At 37.3% G+C, this 26,472-nt stretch overlaps 2 protein-coding genes across 9 annotated transcripts; one reads left to right on the top strand and one right to left on the bottom strand.

The window, feature by feature from the left end:
- Positions 1-250: 250 nt before the first annotated feature.
- LOC118221319 (ubiquitin domain-containing protein UBFD1-like) lies at positions 251-26,436 on the bottom strand. 3 transcript variants are annotated; one of them, XM_035406280.1, is made up of 7 exons: positions 26,407-26,436; positions 11,243-11,497; positions 10,896-11,104; positions 10,215-10,280; positions 5,748-5,853; positions 3,411-3,493; positions 251-657 (listed from the first exon to the last, which is right to left on the bottom strand). In XM_035406280.1, the coding sequence occupies exons 2-7, from the start codon at positions 11,484-11,486 to the stop codon at positions 547-549; spliced, it is 819 nt and encodes a 272-aa protein (XP_035262171.1). In that variant the 5' UTR covers positions 11,487-11,497; positions 26,407-26,436; the 3' UTR covers positions 251-546. The 3 variants fall into 3 exon arrangements, with proteins under 3 accessions (XP_035262171.1, XP_035262170.1, XP_035262169.1); XM_035406279.1 differs by lacking the exon at positions 26,407-26,436 and adding an exon at positions 19,498-19,518; XM_035406278.1 differs by lacking the exon at positions 26,407-26,436 and adding an exon at positions 13,181-13,274.
- LOC118221317 (UNC93-like protein MFSD11) lies at positions 16,454-25,138 on the top strand. Of its 6 annotated transcripts, none has more exons than XM_035406277.1 (13): positions 16,454-16,779; positions 18,671-18,726; positions 19,006-19,113; positions 19,969-20,048; positions 20,603-20,699; positions 21,325-21,383; positions 21,522-21,666; positions 22,205-22,254; positions 23,533-23,598; positions 23,675-23,800; positions 24,007-24,072; positions 24,335-24,470; positions 24,643-24,769. In XM_035406277.1, the coding sequence occupies exons 1-12, from the start codon at positions 16,681-16,683 to the stop codon at positions 24,463-24,465; spliced, it is 1,083 nt and encodes a 360-aa protein (XP_035262168.1). In that variant the 5' UTR covers positions 16,454-16,680; the 3' UTR covers positions 24,466-24,470; positions 24,643-24,769. The 6 variants fall into 6 exon arrangements, with proteins under 6 accessions (XP_035262168.1, XP_035262165.1, XP_035262167.1 ...); XM_035406274.1 differs by having other exon boundaries at positions 23,898-24,072; positions 24,643-24,766; XM_035406276.1 differs by having other exon boundaries at positions 24,627-24,715.
- Positions 26,437-26,472: the final 36 nt, after the last annotated feature.

The following is a 26,472-nucleotide window of genomic DNA, read 5'->3' as shown; positions in this document are numbered from 1 at the left end:
CGAAATTAAATTACAATTTTTTTTTTGCGTAGTTTCGGTCTCAGCCCCGAACTGTGGAGAGCAGCAAAAAATGTAAAATAACTAAAATCTTTCATGTGGTTTTTATAACATATTTCATAATTTAAGGCATTTACACCATATTAAGACCTACACGTCTTAACATGCGGGGTTCCCTTTAAAGGCATATCTTTAATTGGCGTCAGTGATCTTGCTTGGGGAATTTCATACACCAAAAGAAAGCGGAACATAAAAATGTCCTAGAATATTTATTTTCTTAAATAAGTTTATTTCTTCAAGAATGACTGGGAGAAAAAAATATCGACATCTTATGTACAATTCTATCATTGGTTTTCATTAGGCTTCCTTTAAAAACATATGATGAAGTGTGCCAATAAAATGGGATCCAGCAACTTATTTGTCTTAAGAAAAAGCCCATAACAAAACACAGTGTCTGGCTTTCATGGTTCTTCATGACAGAGTTTTTCTTGACACTTTGTTCACTTTAGTTTTGTTCTGTATCAGATCTTCATTGTCAGGGAGGCAAATTTAAAAATATTGCCATTTTCCCAGGACTGTGTCTTTGATTGCATCTACATATTGTGCAGGCACCCAATATACCCAATACTGAGAAGCTTCTGTAGGACCAAGCTGAAATGCCTAGGAAAAAGTACAGAACAAACAAATCATTCTTTAAATATTTGTAAAGAAATACAATGAAAAGTCTCACTTTTAAATTGTACTTTAAAATGCTAATATTATGCATTAGTTATTTGAGGCAATATTTAAAAGTAGAACCACAAGACTGAGTTATGGACAGTCAACCGAACAGAGTATGAACTCTCAAATAATATGTGCTTACACACTGTTTCATGATCCTTACAGATTCTCTTTATCTCTGATGGAAAAACAGTCGGCATTTTGCAGTTGTCAGCTGTCTACTTCAGGAAGGTTATTCTATTTGGCGCATGCATGTGTTAACTGCATCATGCCCATTGAAAAAGGCAATAAAGCTGACATATTTGCCATGATCCCAGCTTATACTTTTTTTGATTAACTCAATAATAAAAAAGCCAATATTTTTCTAATCCAATATTTATATATTTGAGAGTAGCCCATTTTGTTCTTTAAGTATGGCTTGAATAACATAAGTAAACATTCCATTAAAGGATGCAATGAACAATCTAAACTTCATTTTAAATGACAAATAGTTTTGAGCAATCCCCAAGTCCCAAATGGTACATGTCTACGAGGCTCTACTCTATTCAAGAGCACTCCCTGTTAAATTAAAAATGATTTAGTACTGAGGCAAAGTGAGCCACAACAAAGGCTGAGTGAAACTAATACATCTTTATATATGTGTATATACATCCACACACACACACACACACACACACACACACACACACACACACACACACACACACACACACACACACACACACACACACACACACACACACACACACACACACACACACACACACACACACACACACACACACACACACACACACACACACACTCAGTGAGCTCCATAATGTTTGGGAAGACATTAAACTCCACAATTTCACAGTACCACAATGTTTGCGACATATTAATGTTATGTAAATGAAAGTAGTCACGTTTAGTTCTTTGTTGCATATCCTTTGCATGCAATGACCGCTTGAAGTCTGTGATGCATAAACATCACTAGGTGCTGAGCATCTTCTCTGATGATACTCTGCCAGGCCTCTTACTGCAGCCATCTTCAGCTCCAGTTTCATTTGAGGGCTCATCGGCTTAAGTTGTCTCTTCAGCATATGTATGTTCAATTGGATTCAGATCAGGTGAATGACTTAGTCAGTCAATAATGATGTCCAATGAGTTTTGAGGCATTTGCTTGTACTTGAGCAGATAAGATGCTTCTGTACAATTCAGAATTCATTCTGCTGCTGCTAACAGCAGTTATGTCATCAATGAAGACAAGTGAGCCAGTACCTGCGGCAGGTACACATGTCCAAACCATAACCATAACATGTCCACCACCATGTTTCACAGATGAGGGGGGGTGCTTTGGATCTTGGGCACTTCCTTTTGGTCTCCACACTTTGCTCTTGCCATCACTGTGATCCCAGTGAATGCTGGTCTTTTTCCCAGAACTCTGTAGGATCTTTTAGGCACTTCTTAGCAGACTGTAACCTGGCTATCCTTCTTTGGCAGATAACTAGTGGTTTGCTTCTTGCAGTTGTTGAGAGTCGAGCACTGAACCTAGGGGGATAGTGCAGGCTATGTCGGATTTGCAGTTATTGACGTTAATAAACTGATGTCTGTCTGAAAGGTATGATTTCAACCAGGAGAGTGCTGTGCCAGTAATGCTAATGGAGCACTCAATCCAAAAGTGGAGGATGGAATGGTTGAGGGTGTCCAGAGAACAGGTGGGAGTCTTCATTCTCATCAAAACTTTGCTGAGGTCAGCAGCAGTGATTGGGGAGAAAGGGGATAGGGTAAGCCTAAGGCCTATGTCTCTTTTTCTTAATTCTCAGCCTCATAATGTCTTCCTTGACTTTCATTGGCACAACTCTGGTCCGCATGTTGACAAACGCCAATATTAGACTCCAAACGCAATCAAAAGCCTATCTGACTAATCACCTGACTAATCAGAAACACCTATGAAGCCATTTGTCCCAAACATTATGGTGCCCTGAAATGGGGAAGCTATGTACAAAAAGTTTAGTAAGATCTACAACATGGTGAAATCAAAATGTACAAAAATACCATTTAATAAAAGCTGGGAATCTGCACTTTAACCACACGTTACTACTAGGGCAGTGTATTGGCAAGAATCTGGCGATATGATACGTATTATGATACAGGGGTTACGATTCAATATAATGTGATACTGTAAGCAAGGCGATATATTGCGATTTTTTAAATCTAATTTTAGGAAAACTGTCATAGTATAAAGAACACCCCACATATGAATAAAATCTGAGTTTTATTTTTCTTATGCAATCAGAACAGTGCGGTGCGCCCTTATGCTACTTCCTGTCTCAGTTTACATTGTTAAGTTGGAGTGGAAGAGTCAAATGGCAGAAGATAGATTACAACACTGCTATCTAGCGGTCGGGGGTTTAAACACAACACAAAATGGAAACTAATAATTAAAAATCGATAGTGTTTTTGAGAATCGACACAGTATCACAAAACATAATACCGCAATACTCAAGTGTATCAATATTTTCTTACACCCCTAGTTACTACACATTAAAATTGTGGAGTACAGACCCAAATCAAGAAAAAATGAATAGCCTTCGTCTCAAACATTAAGGAGCTCACTGTGTATACAATACAAGGACAAGTTAATATGACAAAACCCATGACCTGTAGATTTTAGAAACTGTAGAAGAGAGCTTTGTAGCATGTTTACCTACCATCATATAATAGTCCTCATGACCTTCAATTGGTTCAGTCACCACGTTCTTGATGGAGCCCATTGGAATTTTTTCAGTTCGTTCTGTGAGATAAAAAAAAAACATGGGATTTATTAAATAAGTATTTAGTAATATAATCACTACACTATTTTTCAGAAGCAAAATAATACAAATTGACTGTGGGTGTATGATCCATTTCCATAGTGGCTGGAGGTTAGGTTAGGGACAAAGAACAAGACTTGTTGGTTATATATGGGATCACAAAACAAACAATCTACAGCCCACATATAGCAGTCTCAATATTGGTCAGAAATGTAAGTGTTAGGACACAAATGAGTGTCTAGCTCAGAAAATTAAATTCAAGCTTTAGCATGCCACGGAATAGAGAAAGATGTAGTTTAAATTCAGCAACTTTCCTATCTCATGCCTCAGATTTCCCTTTTAAGGTCAAGCCCACTTTGGGCACCAAGGTCAAATCAGGCAGTATGAGCAAAAGGTTATGAAGGCATCACAGCCAAGAAGCATCCCATTAATACAATCAAAGGTCACAAGAAAACAAAACATGGCAGGTACTGGTAAATTCCCAGATTATATGTGCATGGTTGCATATTATTTTCAGACATATTTATACAAACATATAGAAAAATCTTTGTGCACTAAAATAAATTTATATTATTAACATACATATTTTAATCTATACTGTACTATACTTTGTAAACAATCTATACCAAGGGTGTCCCAATCTTCTCTGAAAATGGTTGATGTGGGCGCAGGTTTTTGTTCAACTAATTAACTACTCTTGGTGTTCAATCAATACCTTGATAAGTAGAATCTGGTGTTATGATTGGACACCCCTAATTGATGCAGTATTTATATTTATATTTCTGTATTGTTATCCTTGCTCTGACACAGTTGCTGTATACATTTGTTTATTTAAAATATGGCAGGTACCATTGTATCCAGTGTCTGGCGAAAATGACAAATTTAATCCACAATGTTTATTTAAGGTTAAATGACTATTTTAGTCATTAAAGGTGGAAGTTACCTGTATATTTACAAGATCGATCTGTAAGGACCCTGCTTGCAATAAAACTAACACTTTTGTTATTCAAAAATGTTTTTATTCAACATTTTAAAAAGAATTACAGTTATGAAAAGTTAATGAAAGCATTCACCTCATTCCTCCATGTGAATTATCTCCAACTCAATATAATGTGAGTCTGAGCTCTGGCACAAAACACTACAGATGCAGACCTTCTTGTTTTTAAGCCATTCCTTTGCACTCATGGTCATTGGCTGTTGGAACATCAATCTTTGCCATAAATGCAGATCTTTTGTAGACTGAAATAAGTATTCCTCAAGGATTTGCCTGTATCCATCTTCCCATTCCTGAAAAGCAACCCCAGAGACCGAGGCTGCCACCCCCCATACTTGACAGTAGGGATGGTGTAACCTGGGTGATAGGCTTTGTTTGGTTTGCATCAAACATAGCACATTGCTTTCAGACCAAAGAGCTCAACATGAGTCTCATAAGATCACAAAATATTCCCCCAGGTGTCAGGATCTGTCATGGCGTCTGTCAAACTCCACACAACGTAATGTTGGCCTTTCTCAGAAATGCCCACCTAGCCACTCTGCCAAAGAGGAGAGATTTTTGTGAAGACCTGAAGAGATTACTGATCTCTGGAAAGTTTCTCCCACTTCAGCTAATGAGCTCTCCAACTCTGTCAGTATTGTAGCTGGCCTCTTAGTCAGTCCTTTAACAATTGCCCTTCTTGTCAGGTTGCTTATTTTGGTAGGACCGCCTGATCTTGGTTGTGTATGGATTGTGCCATATTTTTTACAATGAAAAATAAGTCCATATTGATATAACGGTGCTCTTAGGAAGGCTCAAAGCTTTGCCAATCTTTCCATAACCTTCTCCAGATTTTGCCTCCTAACAGCTTCATTCCAGTCAGTTGCTTGATCTTCATGACAGTGTAACTGATCTAATGTTCTCTTTCAGTTATGAGTACTCACAGTCAGAATATATATTCTACAATCATGCAACTGAACCAAGGTAAATTTGAAATAAAAAAGGTGGACCTCTTTAACATATCTTTATAATTGATAGTTGATAATACAAAAGGGATGAAAACATTCAAATGAATGACATTTTGTTAATTTAATTCAGCCGTTTGTTTCATTTTGACATTATAGAGGGCACTTATATAGGAGTAGGAAAAAATAAAAATACAATCAAATTAATATTAAATTTGCCTGCTGAACTATGGGGAAACAAACAGGACATATCTGGACTTATGTGACTAAATTAACCACCCCATGGCAGGCTCTCACCCTTTGTTCCAATCCAAAGCTGGTCTTGTTCCAGCTTGAAGGTGAGTCGTACTTTTCCGCCTGATTTGTTGTACATCCCTGACAAAGGCACAGTTGGCAAACGCTCCTGTTTAACAAATGAAAAATGGCTTTTTTGGTCATTAGTAGAACAAAACACCCCTCAAAACACCCTGTCACACTCAGTGAATACAAAGTGAGAGAGAACTGAAAAGAAAGCAATGCAAAATAGACACATCAGAAAAGTACATATCCTTTTGAAGAGCCGATGGAATGCAATTTCATGTTCCGATATGGCGCACTGCACACTGAAGTGATATCATACTCAAAATCTTGGATATGTTGTTCATGGCAGATGCAAATTCAATAGCTCTGAATTCACCATGTAGTGAGTGTGCCATCTGCCTGGACAACTCACACTATGATAGCAAGCACTAGTAAGCTAGAAGTAGACAGAGGGTTTATTAAAGTGATGTTGGCATGGAAATCGAAGAGAAACACATAATCTACAAGGGGCAACTGTAATTGAAAGTGTATTTTCATTGACTGTGACATATGTGCATGATGAGGAGCAAAACAGACAAGCAACTCTGAATCAGTTAGCTACAAAAATCAATTTAGGACAATGGCAGTCTCATCAAAAACAGGCCACTGAGAACTTCAGAGAGGAATACTACGTTGGCGTTTCATTTATTTTGGCAGTTACCTGTAGCTAGCCAGCATCCATATAACTAACTACAACCATAAAGCATACTATCATGATCCTGCAGTGATGAGCTTAAAAAAAAGAGTGAGAAGGTTTGGAAATAGGAAATTCCAATATTAATTCTAGAACCAAAGAAGAGGTAGATCTTCTCTCTGCAAAAGATGAAGATTGCAGTTCTCCATTTTTTAAATCTAAAAAATAATTATGCTCACCACAACAACAGACTGCTGTTGGATTACTAGCATTGTTGTTAGCTGGCTAGACCTCTAACAACAATTCACAGATTCACTAGCTTCTGTTATATTACTTGGCTAGTTTGAGTCTTGTATGCTATGTCACAGACAGAAATGTTAAATAAAGGGCATTATGAAAGGGATATGGCCTAATAAAAGCTCAGTTTCTCTATATTTTTACTCTAAGTTTTATTTATTTTTAAATCATTCTCTCCATGAGTCCAGCATTGGTAATCCCTTAATAGCACATAATCCCAAAACTGTTCTGTTAACAACCATCCCAAAATGAATCACCTGAATTATTTTATCAATTGTCTAATTATAAAAAATGGTAGACTGACTTCAATATAAAGATACAATGCGCTTAATGTTCCAATCAAATTTAGGGAATGAAAATTCATAAAATTGAGAGGAAAAACAGTGCATGCTTGCATTGAGAGAATTAGGACAAATTCATGAGATGGTTGTATCACATTTTCAAAAATTATGACATGACATCATACACTGTGTTACACTGCAGGGAACAATTTATGGCAGAAGACGCTTTTCAACAATTTTCACACAAAAGGGCATTGTGGCATTTTTCAAACTATACAGACTGCATTTATTCATTTTTACTAAGGTAAGCCAAGGTTTTTTTTTCATTTTATATCAAGGAACAAGGTTAAACTTAAGTGTGAAATGGAAATGATTGTCATTTTTACAATATTTTGTGGGAAAAAAACATAGGCTAAGACCTATAACAATAATTTGACACCACTGTGTGGTTGATTTTGGCAGATATAATGCTTTCTGAATTTGATCCATGATTAATTAAAGGAGAAAATGAGTCCTGTCCTCGCTGTTCACACCTGGTCATATCAATGATATGCTGATCCATAGGCTAACAATGAACAATAAATACATTTTCAGTTCTCCCAGTATTTTATCATATATATCATCCAATTTAAAATATAATGTCATACTTTAAATGACTGTGAAAACATTTATACTGGCCGTTTCAACAGTCCAGCAGTACATAGGTTAGATATAATCCCCAACAAATGTTAAGACTTTCTTGCATTGAAAGCAATTAAATGCCCTGATTATAAATTTCAGTGTTATGATAGGCTACTGTTAATTAGAACTAATTAATTCAGTTTGCAAGGCATAAATTGTAAATACAGGTAGGGATTTAAAATGATAATAACAGTAATGTATTGACACATAAGGACAGAATTTAGAGCATCTATAGAACAAATAAATGCTACCTCGTTATCTGCGAAATCATCACCAAAGTAAATAATCTTCCTAATGTCTTGGTGCTACAGGTGACTACAAAGTCTCCACATTTAATGGTACTCTACACAGTGCTAGCACTTATTACAGCAGAGACTATCACCATTTACAGCATCAAGCTGTTAATGAATGTTAAGTTATTGTCATGGAGGCATAAGCATTTGGACTGAATACTGACAGGTTGCCATGTACATATCATTCTATCAGTAGGGGAAGCAGGAGTGATTGTATCAAGAACAGAGCTTTACATAGAGAGACTAGCCAACTATTTAGTAAGCCTTTGGAATTTTTATTTCTGATCTATTCCTGATAGTTAATTTATAGATTTATGATTATCAACTAAATAAAGGCACTGTTTGCCTGCTCTCACTTACAGTACAGAAAATTAGCCTGGAGCTGAAAGAAACACTGTCTAGTCTCACAGGATTCCCATAGATATGTCAGGCCCAAACTCAATGACATAACTTATCCTATAGCATTCAATGCTAGAAAATTATTTTTTAAATAGGACATAAGGTTATACCTACTATCTTTTATTTTTATGACTGGTTTTCAATTTTTGACAGTATTGCTGAGATCCATATAATATCATAAAGCATACTTTTACAATCATAAAATAATTAATTAAAAGAGCAACTTTTTTCAGACATTTAATTACATGAAAAAACAAACAGGTTTACAGGTTTTCCCTTAAATTAACTACAAAACTGCTGTTTTCAATCTCTATTAAAGACGTGTACTGTAAAATGTCAAGCAATGGTGTAAATGAGATTCTAGATGGTTTACAATGTTAAACTTGAACCTGGTACTTCAATATTTTATTTCCCAAATATGGCACCAGAAATGACAGCAAGCATCATTCATTAGACAAACCAATAAATCTCTGTTACGATGAGTATTTATTACGAAAGTTATTAGATCAAATATAGCTGCTGAAATTTCACTAATTTCACTAATGCCCTCCAAAAGTATGGTAAGAGTAGAGTGAAATTAAGGCTGGGCAATATACTGCAACAACAATTATAGAATGCACTAATGGTCGTCGCCACCGCGTGGTGTATTGCCTTTATTTCCATCTTTTAATCTTGAATTATACCTGATGAACAACCATGCCTCAGAGGCTGTGTGAAATGCTTCTGGAAAATCCATTTTAAAACCACGAAGAGCTCACTGCTCTTTTATGCGTGAACGATCCATACAAAAGGGAACACTTAAGCAACAGTTAACACCTGTCAATCAACAACAACGGTCTGTTAACAATTTTCCACAGCTGAAAATTGGTGACACAACACGAAAACTGTTGTTTCTGTAGAACAGTACAACATATATGCATACAGCAAATATCTGGAAGTCAAAAATCTGGAGCTTAGATGAAAAAAGTGTGAAATTGTTCAGTTTCAAATCTTGGAAAGAGTTAAAAGATCAACTCCCAGAAAAGAGTCAGTTTAACTCTGGACTAGAGTCTATTCGAGGGTCATACACGTACACTCAAACTGTACTCTTTTCTCATATTCATCTTTTGATCGCAAATACAAATGCCTTAAGTATATAGCAAAAATAACAAATTTCACTCTACCATTACCATACCTTCGGAGGCCACAGTATCTCTTATAGACAGCATTAATGTGCTAAGTAAGACACTGAATATTCAGACTGAGTTTCTATAGTAACTTAACCCTTCCCGGCAGCTGTAGTTTATGGAGCCTATACTGGGCAGAGTGAATGATAAACCCAAACAATTACTTATATTTCAGTAGATCTCCATTGAACTCTTAGCAGCGTAATATTTCAAATCTCAACCTGTGTCGGGCATTAATGTGTAACAAAACAGAACACACAGATGTGGACTCCAAATACATGACATGTGAGGTGTATGCACAGTGAAAGCACAGTTGTTTTTCACTTGTGAACATTGATAATATGCGAACGTTACATCAAAACCTATAACTCTAGCACAGATTCCATCACAGAAAATTACTATTTTAAAAGACAGTTAATATTTTTGTAAGCTCAAAGATTCGACAATGATAAAATTCTATACTCGGTAACTTCAACTGGGCATTGCAAACTGAGAAAAAAAATTAATCTAGTTGGATTAAAAATCTTCACCTGTTACATTTGGTAACAGCATTAAGTAGTTGATAAACCAATTTTTCGCCAGGAACAAAATGTTGGTGACTCTTTAAACACACCAGCACACCGTCTGTCAAAGCTGAGACAATACACCACATTTCTAAATAGTAGCATACTCACCTTGATTCCTTTTAGAGAGGGCATAATATCTTCAGGTTTTCCTTTATCCAGCACTTTTCTGTGTTGCTGAAATAGAAGAGAACTTTGGTATGTGACAGCTATCTTTCACATCATGGGCAGCCTAAAGATTCCACAATATTGATTACTACACCATGCAAGGAAGACCGTCTGAGAACACTGTTGGGGCGTTGGATTTGTAATTTATCCAGAGGAAAGAGTGCCCCCTACTGGCCCACCATTATTTCAACACTTTAACCTAGTTTTCCAAGGATTTCCCCCAGTAGATTGAGTGAAACTTTATTTTTCTCTTTATTTTATAAATGTGTATATGCAAGTGTATGCTTGCTTTCCTATGAATATTTTATGCATGTTTTTTCACTTAATTTTATACATTTATATATATGCAAGTGTGCATTTTTGTATAAAGCACATTGGATTTCCTTGTGTATGAAATGTGCTATATAAATAAACTTGAACTTGAAAGACAACATACATATGTATCCTTATTTATGGGCAGGGTGTATATTGCAAAAGATGTTCATGATTCAATATTCTGTTTAATAGAGGAATATCCACCATGTCTAATCCTGGTACTCATACACTAGCTTACTGGGTTACGGTTATCTGACTAAGTTGTTTACATGTCATGTCTTAGTCAGAATACTTTTCAAATATACTTACTTTTTGTTGACATAAAGGCTCTTTTTTATTTTCTTCAGCTTTTACCTCTTGCTGAACAACTTCTTTGGGTGTATTGACTGCTAGTACATCATTAATTGTGGATCCCACAACCATTATTTTTGCACCATTTGTTACTTTGATTTCCCGTAGCGTCTTGTCTTCTGGCAGCAATCCCTTGTACATCACTTTTTGCATAGCAGGGGGAAGACCTAAAAAGTAAAGAAACATTTTGTTTTGATTGTTACAACTGAAGAAAGAGAGTGGAAGTCCTAGGTGAAGAAAGTGTTTGTGTACTGCATCTTTGGTGCTCTGTATCAAGTTACTGTAACTATTGAGCAGTTTGTTACCTGTTAGGGAGTTAATTTTCTCTTTCAGGTTGGCTCCTGTTCCATCAAGAGAGATTTTTAAATCATACTTGTTCTTGTTCCAGATAATTTTCAAGTCCACCATTTCTTTATCCTCAACAGTTTCCCCCCCATTGCTGACAGGGATTTCACTGTCTGTCCGAGATTCTTGTGCACAGCCGGCTGGGCTTCCACCTTCACAAACATTTCCATACTGTTCCTCAATGGCATCTTCAGTTTTCACCATACCTTCAGCTCCTGAAAAGAAATGTCTTTATTGCATTTAAGTACAGTACAATTACATAAAACTGATAGCTAACTTACATGTCCAATCAAATTTATTTTAATGCAATACCAAATCAATGGTACTCTTTATATATACAGCACCCTCCATACTGGTTTTTTTAAACTGGTTTGATTTTTAAACCACAATTTTAGATGTGGTTGAAGTGCAGATTCTCCGCTTTTATTAAAGGGTGTTTTTATATAGGCTATTTTTGTTTCACCATGTATAAATTACAGCACTTTTTAATACATTGCCATCCCACCCCCCCCCGCCCTATTTCAGGGCACCACTCAAGACTGTCTTTTCCCCTGCAGACAGACGATTCTCCTTCGGTGTTGACCTCAGACCTTAATCAATGTTTCTTAGGTTTAAATGTTGTTATATTGTTATCTTCTTTGCATAATTTATGGTTAAATTGCAAGCTGAGCAAAACAAATTGTACATACACTGTCGGTATGCAGTGTACCAGGCAGACACTACTTCTTTTGTTTGCTCAGACATTCTTTTTCAGCATTTAAACTGCCACCCATGTTCATTTCCCCTCCTCTGACTCTCATATTAGGTCAACTAACTATTTTATAAACATCTCAGTTACAAGCTCCATTGTATGATTAGTCACTTGACAATGCTGTTGGAGTGCCCACAGGGACCCCTGGATGATATCCACTGAAATATAAATAGGAATTCTGCAGTGGTGGAAACAAACTCGAGGCCTCAGTTAAAATCTAAGTAATTATCTCCATGAGTTAAGATTGTAGCCTCGATAAAACATAACATGGAAGTTGCACTTCAATACGTACCACTGGTACCAATCAGGCGCATACGTGTTCCACCTCATGTATTATTAATAGAAAACTTTTTTTCAGCACAACCCCCCATCCCCCTCCCTTAATGGCAAAAGATGACATTACTTATACATGCGCACAAAATATGCATATTGAGAAGCTAACTGGTTGGTTATTACGACTAAATATCATTAGCTAAGTTATCAAGTCTCACGTTACATAGAAGCCAGTAAACATCTTTAGTTAGGAATCTTGTGCTAGCTGGCTTGCTTCCATTGAAGCCTGACGACGTAAGTATCGTTAGCCTCGCTAGATGACATGACAGATCCGCTTACTTTCTGTATTCAGCTAAAATGCGACACTATTTTCCACAGGCAAGTTACCCAACTTCCTCAGAACGATGAACGTCATCTAATGTCACTTACTAACTAGCAGTTAGCCAAATAAAAATGATGGGAACTTACTAGCTAGCTATCATAACTGGAAAGCTGGGCAGCTCAGTTTGCTTATCACGTTAGCTAGCGTACCTGTATGTTACCAGTTGACCAAAAACTATTTTGGCTAAAAATAATCAACAGGCTACATGGTTTGCAAACAAAACCGAAACTGTTTGCTAGCTAGCTACTCTTGGTGTTAGCAGTACCATATTTTGAACTCATTAGTTTGCTAGCTATTGCTTGCTATACACAAATCTTACTTAGAGTACAGTTAGCGGTTAACTAACAGCTAGCTACGGAACAGAAACTATTATTTCTATACCAATGCAATAGGACACATGTGATTAAAAATGCACTACTCATTATTCTCGACACCATCTAACGAGAAATATAGCGATATATAGCATTTAGCTTTGTTACCAACAGTACCCACCGCACTCAGACGCCATGATGATTGTGTACAATAATACAGCCACTGACGTTGTGCCTTCTGGGAAACGTAGCTCGCTAAGGTTTGCCAGCTACCTAATGGTCTTAAAGAGCAAGGACTTCAGTTCTGGTGCAGATTCCCAAGGATAAATTAATGTTACTCCAAATCTCATTTTCGAAAATGTTGGTGGCATATAATTCTTCCTCAGCTGCACTTTTGATTTAAATAAAAACTCTCTTAGTAGCCAATTTCCATAAACAGGTTTATTATCCTGGCAATTTATTTACAAGCATACTTTTTCTTCCCACAAATGCTTTATCCGGAACAATAAGTAAGATTTCAAAATATAACGTTATTCGACAACGGGTTTAAGAACGGTATTCCATTGGTATTCTATTGGTGGCACCGTTATTAAAAGAGAACTGTAATTGTCCTATGTAGAATTTCTTTACAATTTGGTATTCCAATTACTGTAAAAGAATATGCTGTTGCTTTTGATCCCTTACCCGCAGGCCTATTGAGGCTATTACGCTGTAACAATGTTAATAATATTGTTGTGCATGTGAATACTTCAGTGTTAATTTATTGCTAGATGGGGTAGACATCAAACATAAGAAATGCGACAACCAGATACTTTCAACATTTATACATGTCACTAATGAACATAGTATTTTTTATTTCAATTTTTTTGTAAATACGAGATGGAAACTATCTCTTTTGATTAATGAATACCTCAATACCGGAATGTTTTTGTATAGTTGATGGTGAATCACTTGTTTATGTGCCATTAACCAGAAAGTGTGCACCTTGTGTTTTGACCAGTATTTGCATATGGGCCACATACTAAGTATGCAGTAAGAAAGGCACTCAGCTAACACCCCGCGGCCTGTTCTGCCAGTCTCGTGCTTGTGTAGGCTCTATTTGCGTTACCTGCTTAATAAAAGGGTGCAATATGGCTCAATCTAGAGATCCGCCTGGTCTGTCCCTCACTGAAATTGCAACATTTGTGTCAAGAGTGGGTCTTCAAATTGAAGAAAAACTTTCACACCTGTGCGAGAGAGAGCCAGAGAAGATGAGAAAAAGGTCCATGAGTCGAGGTCCGAATGCTAGCTACAGGAACTCTGGTAGATATCCCTGGCTCACAACCCACAGGTAAGGGGAACTCTCTGCCAGATCCCACAAGCCAGGCTACCAAGCTTAAATCATGGGGCCAAGCTGTTAGCCGTGAGGAGGACGGTGGAGCCCCTGGCTGCGAAAGAGGAGGCCAGGAGAACCTTTTGCTAGCCCCAGTGGGGCATCCCCGACGAGTTGTTTTGACCTGGCTAGCAGAGCCCCTGGCTATGGCCCAGCTAGCATGGGGAGGTGCCCCGCTTACTGCAAAAGTACAGAGGTTTGATGGAAATGGGAGCTGGACAGCATATCTGGTGCAATTTAACTTCATCATGGAACCAGCAGACTGGAGCTGGCAGGAGAGAGGCTTCAACCTGGTGGCATCCCTGGAAGCAGCCTGGACATTAGCAATGGGGAGCCCCCATCATTCGACAGCCTCAGTGTGCTGCTGGTCAGGTGGGTTTGCAGAGGCAACCTCCATCATTGCTCTAAAAGAACAGTTGCATATTAAAGAAGGCAACTGGAGGAGAAAGTGAGCCTCTACACTGCTGATGTGCAGTGGCTAATTCAATGAGCCTACCCACAGCTCAGCGGCTCAGCTAGAGACAGCTAGAGTCTGGCCCTCAACATTCTTATGGGGGCTCCATCCAGCGCACTTGAGGCAGCAGGTCTGTATTGCCTGCCCAAACAGCCTGAAGGAAGTACTAGCCTAAGCTGAGAGTTTGAAGGCAACTCTGAATGACCATCACAGCAACAGTGCACTCCAGTCTGTTCGTAGGAGAGTCAGCTCTGAGGAAAGGGCCAGTCAGGTAATGATGTCAGTTCCGTCCAGGGCAGTGGCGGCTCCACAAGACTTCTGGTGCTGGTGGTGCAGCAAGAAGGGTCAACTGATAAGAGAGTGTGAATGGAGGTGTTACACTGACAGGGAAATATCACAGCAGCTGGGAAATGGGGGTAAATGGTAAATGGTAAATGGACTGCATTTATATAGCGCTTTTATCCAAAGCGCTTTACAATTGATGCCTCTCATTCGCCAGAGCAGTTAGGGGTTAGGGGTTAGGTGTCTTGCTCAAGGACACTTCGACACGCCCAGGGTGGGGTTTGAACCGGCAACCCTCCGACTGCCAGACAATCGGTCTTACCTCCTGAGCTATGTCGCCCCGGGGCAGTCTACTGTCACTATGTGGGCAGACGTGCACCAAGGAGAAAAGGGTAACCCACTTAGGCTGTAACAACAATAGCATTTATGTGTATTGAGAAGTGGCTGGGACACCAGTAACCACTCTTACTGATAGAGTCTCTACTATTAGTTTGATTCAGTCGGGGCTGTTAGCATGTGGCACGCCATGGGTAACCGTGGACATTAAACTAGGAGCAGTAACCAGGGAGACGGCAAACATGTTTGGTTGCTGTAAGCTACCCTTGTGCTTAGGCCTGGCCACTACTGAGTAAGAACTTATTTTAAGCTGACATCACCGATCCCTGTACACTTGGCCTGGATGCTCTAGCCAGTGCTAGGGTGAACACTGACAGAACCAAGTGGTTTGCCATTCTTAAAGGCTGGTGCCTGCCCTAACCCTCTTCAAGTTACTATGGTGGTGCAGCATGGACAGCGAGCAGCTGAACTGTCGCTCCTGCTCAGAAGAACTAGAACAGAAGAGCTAGCGTAGCACAGTAGTGAGATGTATTTGTTTGCAGACTAAAGACAGCGAATGCATTGTCACATGACATTTATACAGGTACAACCCCGCCTATCCATCAGCGGCCATGGTGCCTTCCCCTGGCACAGAGAGTGGAAGTATTTGCCTCTTTGCTTCTCCATCATTTTGCATATTCAAACATGTACATACATAGAGTCAAGCATTCAAATAACAATTACATATAAGAAGAAACAAAACAGGACAAAATTAAATAATAAATAAATAACAAACATATATCAAAGGCACTTCGTAGAAGTTTGACACGTTTTCATTACACATTAGGTAGGTTATATTATAGAGGACTAATGTGGCCTACATTTTAATCTTTCTGCTTGTTTATTTTTCATAAACATCAATGATTGAAAGTACAATGTCAATTCGTTAAAAAAAAACAAAAAAAAAAACAAATGTACGGTTTTTAGGAATCTATATTTGTGGATAAAAAATGTTGCCAAATAATCAAATTATTAACTATAAACTGTAATTCGAGTTTTGAGGTACAATACGCGATTGGAATGCTCCCGATGAATAATCACATTGATAACGCGTGATTCCAGACGTCACACATATGTGTCACACGTGACACATGTGCCCTTGCATAGTAGGAAAGGAGGCAATGAAAGTACACGGAAGGATAAAATAAGCGATTGGAATGAACCCCGTATCTTCTTTTTCGGATAAGTAATTCTGGTCATGCGCCGAGTTTCCCCGGGGTCATTGAGTTCCTGTATAGGAAAGCTCTTAAAATGTATTCTACAGTCCTGTAGCCTGATCACTGTCTCAAAGTTTAAGGTAAAACGTCAAGTTACTCAAGTAGCCTACACGAAGCCACAACGCATTGGTGGTAGTAAAACTATCCAGTGCAGCAATGACAGATTAACGTCTTGCACCATAGTTATCAATTTAATTTTGATTTGTTGTTGAAGTTGATTCCTATAAACATTTAATTTAAAAATGTTTTATTTTTCCTGAAAATTTGAATCCAATATGCAGATTGAAAAAAAAAAAATGATATTAAGAACCAAATTTAAGGTACCTCAGCTGATTTCAGTGTAACCACTATTCCACCGCCTGTGTAGCTAAATTATATGTGTTGGAAGTACAGGCGGAGTAATGAGTGCAACTGCCTGTCCGCACTTTCTAATCTAGAAGGAAATTATTTTGTCTGATTTTGGTATATTCTACTGAAGCTGTGAAGTTACCTGATGGCAGACCTAAGGACATTTAATGTTGTCATATTGGGAATCGGTTTCCTCCTAATATTTACTGCTTTTACAACATGCGGAAACATTGAAGTAAGTAATAAGGTTGTTTTTGCTAACACTAACGGTTTTCAAAACGGAGAACTGAGGGGAGAGATAACGTTTCTTATTAGAGCTTAGTGTAGCTAAGTTTCAAGTTCAAAGGAGCCGCTTTAAACACAAATGTTACTAACGTATTGGAAATCTTACTAGTTTCATTACATTCCTGGAGTGTCTAACGTCACTGTGTGTTTTAACTACCAACTGTGTAGTACTTAGTTTAAACATTCACTAAGTTACTTTAGTAAGTTGAAAATGAACTTCAGCTGATTTTCAACCAAATAGGAATTATACCCGTATCCAATAGGAAAGCTGTAAACCAAATACAACTACTGTGCATTTCAGTAGGCATAATGATGTATGAAATTCTGTATAGTACAATAATATTTATTTAAAAAAAAATTTATTTAAAAAAAAAAAAAATTTTTACTTACAGACTTACTGTATTTATTGTATAGCTGGTTTCCTCCGGGTATTTCGATTTCCTCCCACAGTCCAAAGACATATAGGTAGTTTATTGGAGACTCTAAATTGCCCATAGGTATGAGTGTGTAAGTGAATGGTGTATATTCCTGGCTCTTGCCCAATGCACGCTGATATAGGCTCCAGCAGGTATATATAAATATAGCGGCTTTTTAATCTGAGCTTTATTAATTTATGCAGATGGATGTCTGTTGTGTGGAACATGGCCAGGCACCTCTCCCGTTTTAAATCTGCTCCTCCAGGCTATTAATTATGATTATCCAATACAAATGTCTCAAACAAGAATAACCAGATCATTGTTTAAAAGATATACTATAATGGTACATATTATTGCAATGCATTAATTAAAAAATGCATTTGTAAGATTGTTCATTTTAATTCACTGATATATTTATGCTCATATGCATTCTTTTATAGTTGTGGTTTCATTAAATTCCTTTAAAAATCGCATGTGATCAGTGTTAGACTAATGCTCCCTTTGTTCAAAATAGTCGGCTTGTTGTTAGTGATATCTTATGACATACTTAAGATTGTAGTTGCACTAAAATCTGGCCTCAGGGAAAAATATGCCTTTCTGCATTGTAACATGGCCCCAATTTTTCATGTATTTTGCTACCGACTTTGTTAGCAACAGACTGAATTCCTAAATTTTGGTTTCTGTTTTATATACAGTTAAATGCAAAAGTATTATTGTTTTGGCACTGTACTTGTAGCACATTGGATTTGAAATAAAACTGCACTTTAACCTCATATGTATTGTTTGATTTCAAATTCAATGTGCTGGAGTACAGGCCAAAACATGCAGAATTGTCTCACTGTCACAAGACTTCTGCATTTAACTGTATATAAGATGGAATAACTTTGTCACACTAATATTTCTTTCATTTTCTTCCTTAAAGCAAACCATCATTAAAAGCCTAGCAAATGAAAGCTTTGTGGGAAGTGGCTATCATAGGTAAGACTGATAACCTACCTCATTGAATCAATATTAATCATATACATACATAACTGATACCACAGTGTGGTTTGCCGTTTCATTGGATAACCAGTTTCAACTATTCTTCTTTTCTTTGTTATTTAAACAGTTGTAGTTTGGCAGTTGCTGATCTTGTGTTTTTGTATTACAAAATGTTTTTCACAAGGCAAGAGAAAATGAAATACTTATGTTGTCATTTAGTATGACTGACAATTTTGACTGGTGACATGAAGGTAACACATTTTGCTCTTCTTGCAGTCTTGGTATTATATATGGGGTTTTTTCAGCTTCAAATTTGTTAGCCCCCACTGTTGTAGCAATAATTGGACCACGATCAACTTTAATTCTCAGTGGTGTAATTTACAGGTGAGTATAACTGTTTTTATTTGACATGTTTTTATATACTGTTCACCTAATATTTGGTGCAGAATGTGCTCAATAATGTTTCTCCACATTCTTTCATTCATTCCTCATGGTGATTGGCCTTTAAAAGTTCAGTTGTTTATTTTGTGGTATCTAGTAATCTCCCAAATAACCAACCTCAATGGGACCAAAGGGAGGTGGATACATGGTTGGACAAACCATGAAACTGAATTATTTGAACCACCCCTTGTAAAAAAGCTTGTTTATAACCAAATTATTTGATTTAACTGATTACAGTATGAAGTATTATTTTCAATATAACATTATTATTGGCCAATGATAATTCAAATAGGCCTAATAAAAAATTAACAAATAACTGTTACTCACAAATGACAAGGCCCGTAGTTACAGCACTGGAGGTGATTTACGCCTTATTCAGAAATCGGGCACGTACTGTAAGGGTTCTGAAATTAGAAGAATTCATTAGTCATTGTTTGACAGTATGTCAAAATCAATCATATATTGATTGGGGATTGGGGGGGTCCAGTAGTCATTGCTTGCACCAAAAGCTTAAGAATGGACATACCGTTATATAGACAACTCCACATGCCTAAAAGTTGGCACTTTGGGAAGCTGTCAATCTCAAATAGAAATTGACAATAAATGAGGGCATTGGTAAATCCAGCATGGTTTATGTGGGAGTTTACTGAAAAGGTAAAGGAAAGACGTACAAATGTGTATTTACTGTTAACTACACTTTATAATACTATTATTACTGTTAATACTAATATAAAGGATCCCATGGGTGTCTTTGTGTTGACATTTTATATTTTCAACATTTCTCTATCCAATCTACAGTTGCTATATTGCTGTGTTCATCAGCCCAACAACATGGTCCTTGTACTTCACCTCAGTTCTCATTGGTATTGGAGCAGCAAGTAGGTTGTTAAATGTTTAATGTGTTATATTTGTAAAGGACATTATAACATTTGGTTGTTTGTGAACTGTTGTTAAAATGCTGATGAAAAAACCTCATACTTTCAAAGTGATAAGTCCTGTACACAGTCATGCTGGTTCCTACTCCAATGGCCTGTACAGTCCCCAGATCGTAATCCAATAGAGCACCTTTGGAATGAGTTGTGCATGATTGTGCAGCCAAAAAAATATGCAGAAACTGCATGAAGCTATTGAGTCAGCATGGACCAAAATCCATGGCCTCGTCAAAGGTGAAAGGGGGTCCTATGCTGTACTAGATTGATCTACCTAATAAAGTGGATGCCTACTGTACTAAATAGGTGTACCTAATAAAATATATTTAGTATGTGTGTATATAATATATAGTTCATATCAAAATTCAGGTGTGCAATGCCAGGAACCATAAATGTATTGCCAGTGGGTAACTGCATCTTTGATCACGTCAGTGGTAGAATTGTAGTACTGCATCTACACATCAATGACAAAATAGCTTTCTTTCTGACTGCCTTTCCCTTAGTGCTCTGGACAGCTCAAGGAAATTATCTTGTGCAGAACTCCAGTGTTTCAACGATCAACAGGAACGCAGGAGTATTTTGGAGTCTTTTACAGTGCAGGTATGGGGCAGAAAGATATATCTTCACACTTGACAGATGGGGTTACGTAAGGTTTCTGAAGGGAGAAGTCATCTGAGTCACTGAGCATCTAAGGTCTTAAGCAAGACGGATAAAAAGTCAAACATGAACATTTTCCCCGTCGATATTGTGAAAAGCTGTTCTGCGGTGTAGAAATGTGTTATCAAAACAAGTGTAACACTACAACACCCTGAGCCTTTAAAAGTTGAATTTGCTGCACATACAACTAGCAATCATTGTAGTAATAAAAAACATGTTTGGGACAGGGCCTTTAAAGATGAATAAATTTTTGCAGTCATTATGCTCATTTTTAAAAGCAGCTTTTGATCGATCTTGATAAGATCAATCAGCAGCATTGGGCCTCTGCTTGGGGTTGTGATTCACAATATCTGTTCCAAAGGTATTTGGATATTTTTTAATTGTTGCTAGATTTACTGCCAGATTCACTGAAATATCATCATTCTATTACTATTATTTTTTTTGTGGATGGACAAAGTACTTTCTGATATTGATGGTCACAATTATAACGGTTTAAATTGATTTCCTTTTTCCTAGGCCTGCTGTTATTTTTACGTATTCTTACATTCTTATTTTTTCATTATTCCAGTATGCTTTTTGGCAATCTGTATATCGTTTTAGATTGGAATGGAAAAACTGAAATTACAGGTAAAATTCTTACTGTACAATATTCTAGTCATGACATGATTACACCCACGCACACGCAGAAATTAACAGCATCATTAACTTCAATTCAGTGGCTTGTCTATGAATAATCACTTGTCTTTGGATACCTCTTCTCCACAGAGAGTAACAGGAAGACTATATTTGTGATTCTATTGGTCCTCTCAATTTTGGGAACGCTGAGCTTCACTGTGCTGAGAAAGCCCTCGCTACAGGAAGAAATTTTGTCTGAAGAAGAAGGGCGATCATTGATTTCAATTCATGTGAAGTAAACATTTAACCTCATTGTACAGTTTCACCATATACTTATTACGTACTTTGGATTGTTGTTACGACAAATTGCATTTTCAATGAGTAAATGTAAACTGAAATTTTGAGGTAACTAAAATTTTGTTTAGTTACCTCACCAATTTCCTGTGAGGTCACTTCACAGTTTTTGCACTCTAACAAGGCATTCGTTAGCACAACCACTCCTCACCCAGGAAAAACTTGTTCAATTTCTGCCTGTTCCCTGCCAAATTTGTTTGCTGGATGCATAGTGCAAATTACCCAAAAACCTCAATGCAAATTGTTTTTTTTGTGTAGAGGCAGTGGCTTATTATTTTCAGGGTGGCTGGACTATAGCAGAGCGCATAGCTGGTCTGTTGATTATTGAAAAACTTATTTTATCTTTTTTTAATTCTTTAAATTTCTATATCTGTAAGGTTTCTTCATGATATGGAGTGTGGATTATCCATAACTTTTGGTGCATTTAGCTTCATTTTCACTGCATTCTGATGGAATCAAATCATGTACTTGTCTCACAGATATATGCAGAGAGCAACTTCTGCTGTCAATGAAGCCAAGTCTGAATTAAGTAAGCTTTTCTGTCTATCATTACGATCCATAACATATTTTGTAACTAGTTTAAAGTGACCCTAATATTGATGTAATCACACTGTACCTACCACATTCATGCATAGGTACAGTGTAATTATTATTTGCATACATTTTCAGTCATGACTTACAATGGTAATTCTCTTCATAGCTTTTGTAATTATATATGTGTAACAATCATTTAGAATATTCTCTAAAATCGTGTGAGAAATGAGTGCCTTGTTTTGAACAAACTGGGCCGAATCCACAGTGGAAAGCTGATACTACTTACACAGAAGGGATAGCCTTCAATATGTGATGCAAAGATTAGTAGGATTTCCACCTTACATTTATGACTGTGAAAAAGAAGAAAAATTGCTTCATTTTTTTTTACCATCCAATTTTATCTAACTTCTATAAAATGGAAATCTTGATTTGAATATCCCGGTGCATCCCTGTTGACATCTGAGTTGCCTGCGCAGTTGTTAAAGAGGTTTGTTTCAAAGGAATAAATAACCTGCTGGAGGTTTGCTTTTATTATGGCCAATCAAATCGACTGCTTTCTTTGCCTTTAATACTACTGCATCAAGGCCATATGAAATTACAGTAGCAGTTTCTTATTGTGTGATATATTTTGGCGATACAGTCACCGCATGCTGCACTGTGATAGATTGGCGACCTGTCCATGGTGTATTCCTGCCTCTCACCCAGTGCATGCTGGGGTAGACTCCAGTACCCCCTGTGACCTTGACCACGAATAAGCTGTTAAGGTTTTATATTTTATTCTTACCTAGATATAAGCCTACAGTATAATACTTACTGTATTATTTGTAGGGACACAAGTTTATACAGTATAGGTCATGTGACTCAAAATGATTTCAATTTGCATTACCAGCTTAATCCCTATGGGGTATATATAATTATATGTAATTTATTGTCAAAATCACCTGACTAATTATTAGTGATCAGTTGTGACCCCCATGAAAGCAATGTTAGTTCATATTTGTGCATTGGTCAGAGCACCAAAACAGCACAATGTCCCAATGTTAGACATTCTGACAACCATAGGACACTAGCATCACTAACACCATTTCACAAGTCCATGAACAATCTATCTAGACTGTGGGGAGAAGGCTAGCATTGGCATTGTATGACCTTACAGGCATGGTGGCATTATGTTAGGAATCAACTTTCATGTTATCCATTCTGTTATGACAAAGTGCATTGGGTCATATTAATATTGCCTATGACTTCATATGTGACTTTTTTCACTTCACAGGAACAATGCTGCAACTATTTCAGACTAGAGTTATACTCCTCTTAAGTTCCTGCATGGCATACAGTGGTAAGTACAGTGTTTTACTCAAATATTAATTCTTATTCAGCCTCATGGGTTTAAATGCACTGTCACACTTTTCCAGGACTGGAGCTGACCTTCTACAGTGGCGTGTATGGAACCTGCATTGGTGCCACAACCCATTTTGGAAAGAAGGCCAAAAGCTTGATTGGGCTCTCTGGGATTTTAGTGGGGATTGGAGAGATAGTTGGTAGGTTTATGGTGCCAGTTCAGACCTGTAACAGTTTAGACCCTTAACAGAAAGCATTTATCAGCCTGAGGGATTACAGAGCTGTTTCTCTCCTCAGGTGGAGGCTTGTTCGGGCTGATGTGCAAGCATAACCGCTTTAGACGCACTTCTGTTGTCATCTTGGGAATGGTGGCTCATTTCATTGCCTTTTACCTCATCTTCCTCAGTATCCCAAATGATGCCTCAGTGGTTGTTAAAACCAGCACACAGCATGAGCCATATCTGGTCCCAAGGTATACCATCTTGCCCATCTACTATGCATTGCAGGACTTCAGGAAGCTTTGAAGAATATAACATATAATTGTTCTGAGCATAAAATATTGCTGTCGCTTCAGGGACTGTTGGTTACAGGGATGGGACAGTCCATTCAAAGTTTAAAGTTATTTAATGTTAATGTTATAAATAGGGTTATAAGAAACATATGGAATTATCTTTCACTCTTTTCCTTTAATAATAGAACATAAGAGAAACTTATGTCACCTGTTCTCTCTTCAGTGTGCCAATTGCCCTGCTGTGTAGTTTTTTGCTTGGACTGGGAGACAGCTGTTTCAACGCACAGCTTTACAGCCTTCTGGGATGTGTGTTTGCTGAAAAAAGTGCAGCAGCATTTAACATCTTCAAATTAATTCAGGTAGTACCTCAAAATTAAAATGCATTATGTTTTTTTAGATACTGGAAAATTTGACTGAAATAGACAGGAATTTTTAAGTAATCCAAATAAAGTAATAAACATGTCCTTTGCTGTGTGTATTTTGCTTCCATCATTAATGGGCTTTCTCTCTAACAGTCCCTGTGTGCTGCAGGGGCATTTTTCTACAGTGGGTACCTCCTGCTGTCCTGGCAACTTCTGGCCATGGTGCTTCTTGGGATTTCTGGAACTTTCTGCTTCTTCTTGGTGGAAAAGATGCAAGATGCACCCATAGATTTCCCGGAACATTAACTTTTGTCTTCATAATTTAAAATGTAAATTTGCGCTACACTAATCATGTAACATTGAATTTATTTTGAACTTTTTGATATTATTCTTTTAAAGAACTGAAGTGTTATTTACCTGCAGCACTACAATTCAGCATATCGAAATAATCTTTGAACTAAAATCATGATTACTTGAAGATGGAAATCATTGCTTTGCAGATTTGTAGTCTTGTATGCCATCCATTCAAATGCATTTCACTTAGTTTTCTTGTTACAGTTGTATAAAGCATAAAGTATTGCTGACCAAATGTAATATCGTAAATGCTTTGTTTTCTAGCCACTCATTATTTACCGTATATGCAATTGTATAAAACATAATTTCTTCCAAAAATCCCCCAGAAAAGGATTCTGGTTCATAGACTCTGATAATGTTAGTATAGTTAACAACTGTTGACAATTCTCTGGGCTGTGTAAGAAGTATGCTTAAGATTTCCATTGTCATACTCCCTAGAAAGAGTCAAACTTTTAAAATTCTCTGGTAAATAGTACAGTGGTGCTTCTAAATAGTACAGTAAAAATTGGGACCAGTCAATTTTGTTTTCAACAAGAGTCAGGAGACACATGTCAGTTGTGTTGATTGTTGGTCTTGGCCCACCAGTTGGTAAACTGGTGTTTGATATACCTGCTGTCCTTTACATTAATATTGGACAGCAGGTATGCCATACGCCAATTTAAGTTAATCCAGGTCGTCACACAGTGTCTTACCCTCCTGTTTGTGCTGATTCTAGTTCTTTTGACTTTCAGAGCAATTCCATTTATGCAGTCTGTAAGGCTGTCAATTCCATTGATTCTAAAAAAAAAACCACCTGGACCTGATGGCCTAGATTCATATTTTATAAAGATTGCCACTGATTTAATTGTTGATCTTCATATTGTTAAACTCTCCCTTACTAATAAGATCCCAGTAGTTTGGTAATCTGATTTTAAAAAGGAGAGATCCCTCTGATTTGAACAAGTACTGCCCTATTTATAACATTTCCCTGTTTGCTATGGTCTTGGAATCCCTGGTTAACATCCAATTAATTTTTTTTCTTGTAGCCTAAGTGACAACATTCTCTGCTCTTTTCAGTCTGGGTCCTGGGCTGAATATAGTACTCTCACTGCTGCTACTCTTGGTTTTAATTATATAGTCCAGGCCCTAGACTGCAAAAAAACAACAAAAAAACACATTGTGCTGGTTTGTTTATCGACCTTTCAGAAGCATTTGTTACTGTACAGTAAGACTGTAGTGCGCGTGCTGAGGGCAAACCGGGCAGACATCGGAGCTCCCATTCAAATGAATGGGGAATTTCAGACTTTTGAAGGCAAACCGAAACTTCCCCGACGCTATTCTATCCTAGATTAACGATCGTTACGTTTCATATGAAAAAGAAGATAGTAAACATATGTAAAATGTAATTAAACATGAACAAGATAATAAATAAAACAAGAACTATTTCCGCAAGACATCTGGACCAAAACAACCATGCTACACATAATGAAATGTCATAATGAAATGTCACAACAAATCGACCGATGAGGTTTTCTTTGGTAGTTAAATCACCTTCGTGATGGCCATAAAGCTCTTACCATAGATTTAGAAACGCTCTTACCCTCAACATGCGCAGTTTCACATTACTTCCTCAGCATATCTAGTTAATTATGCATGTTTATGGTTC

The sequence above is a fragment of the Anguilla anguilla genome, chromosome 2 (assembly GCF_013347855.1).
Source record: "Anguilla anguilla isolate fAngAng1 chromosome 2, fAngAng1.pri, whole genome shotgun sequence".
NCBI lineage: Eukaryota > Metazoa > Chordata > Actinopteri > Anguilliformes > Anguillidae > Anguilla > Anguilla anguilla.
Note: the sequence above shows the minus strand (reverse complement) of the source record. Positions and strands in the feature narration are given on the sequence as shown.

What these genes read in the sequence shown, in the direction of transcription:
- LOC118221319 (XM_035406278.1), bottom strand. An exon ending in AGCCTTTATGTCAACAAAAA is followed by an intron (nt 10,281 to 10,895) that starts GTAAGTATATTT and finishes CTTCTATTTCAG; the next exon opens with CAACACAGAAAAGTGCTGGA. An exon ending in ATGAGGACTATTATATGATG is followed by an intron (nt 658 to 3,410) that starts GTAGGTAAACAT and finishes ACTTTTTCCTAG; the next exon opens with GCATTTCAGCTTGGTCCTAC.
- LOC118221317 (XM_035406271.1), top strand. Translation starts at nt 16,681, where the DNA reads ATGCGCCGAGTTTCCCCGGGGTCATTGAGTTCCTGTATAGGAAAGCTC. An exon ending in TGGAAAAACTGAAATTACAG is followed by an intron (nt 21,384 to 21,521) that starts GTAAAATTCTTA and finishes TCTTCTCCACAG; the next exon opens with AGAGTAACAGGAAGACTATA. An exon ending in GGGGATTGGAGAGATAGTTG is followed by an intron (nt 23,801 to 23,897) that starts GTAGGTTTATGG and finishes TTCTCTCCTCAG; the next exon opens with GTGGAGGCTTGTTCGGGCTG.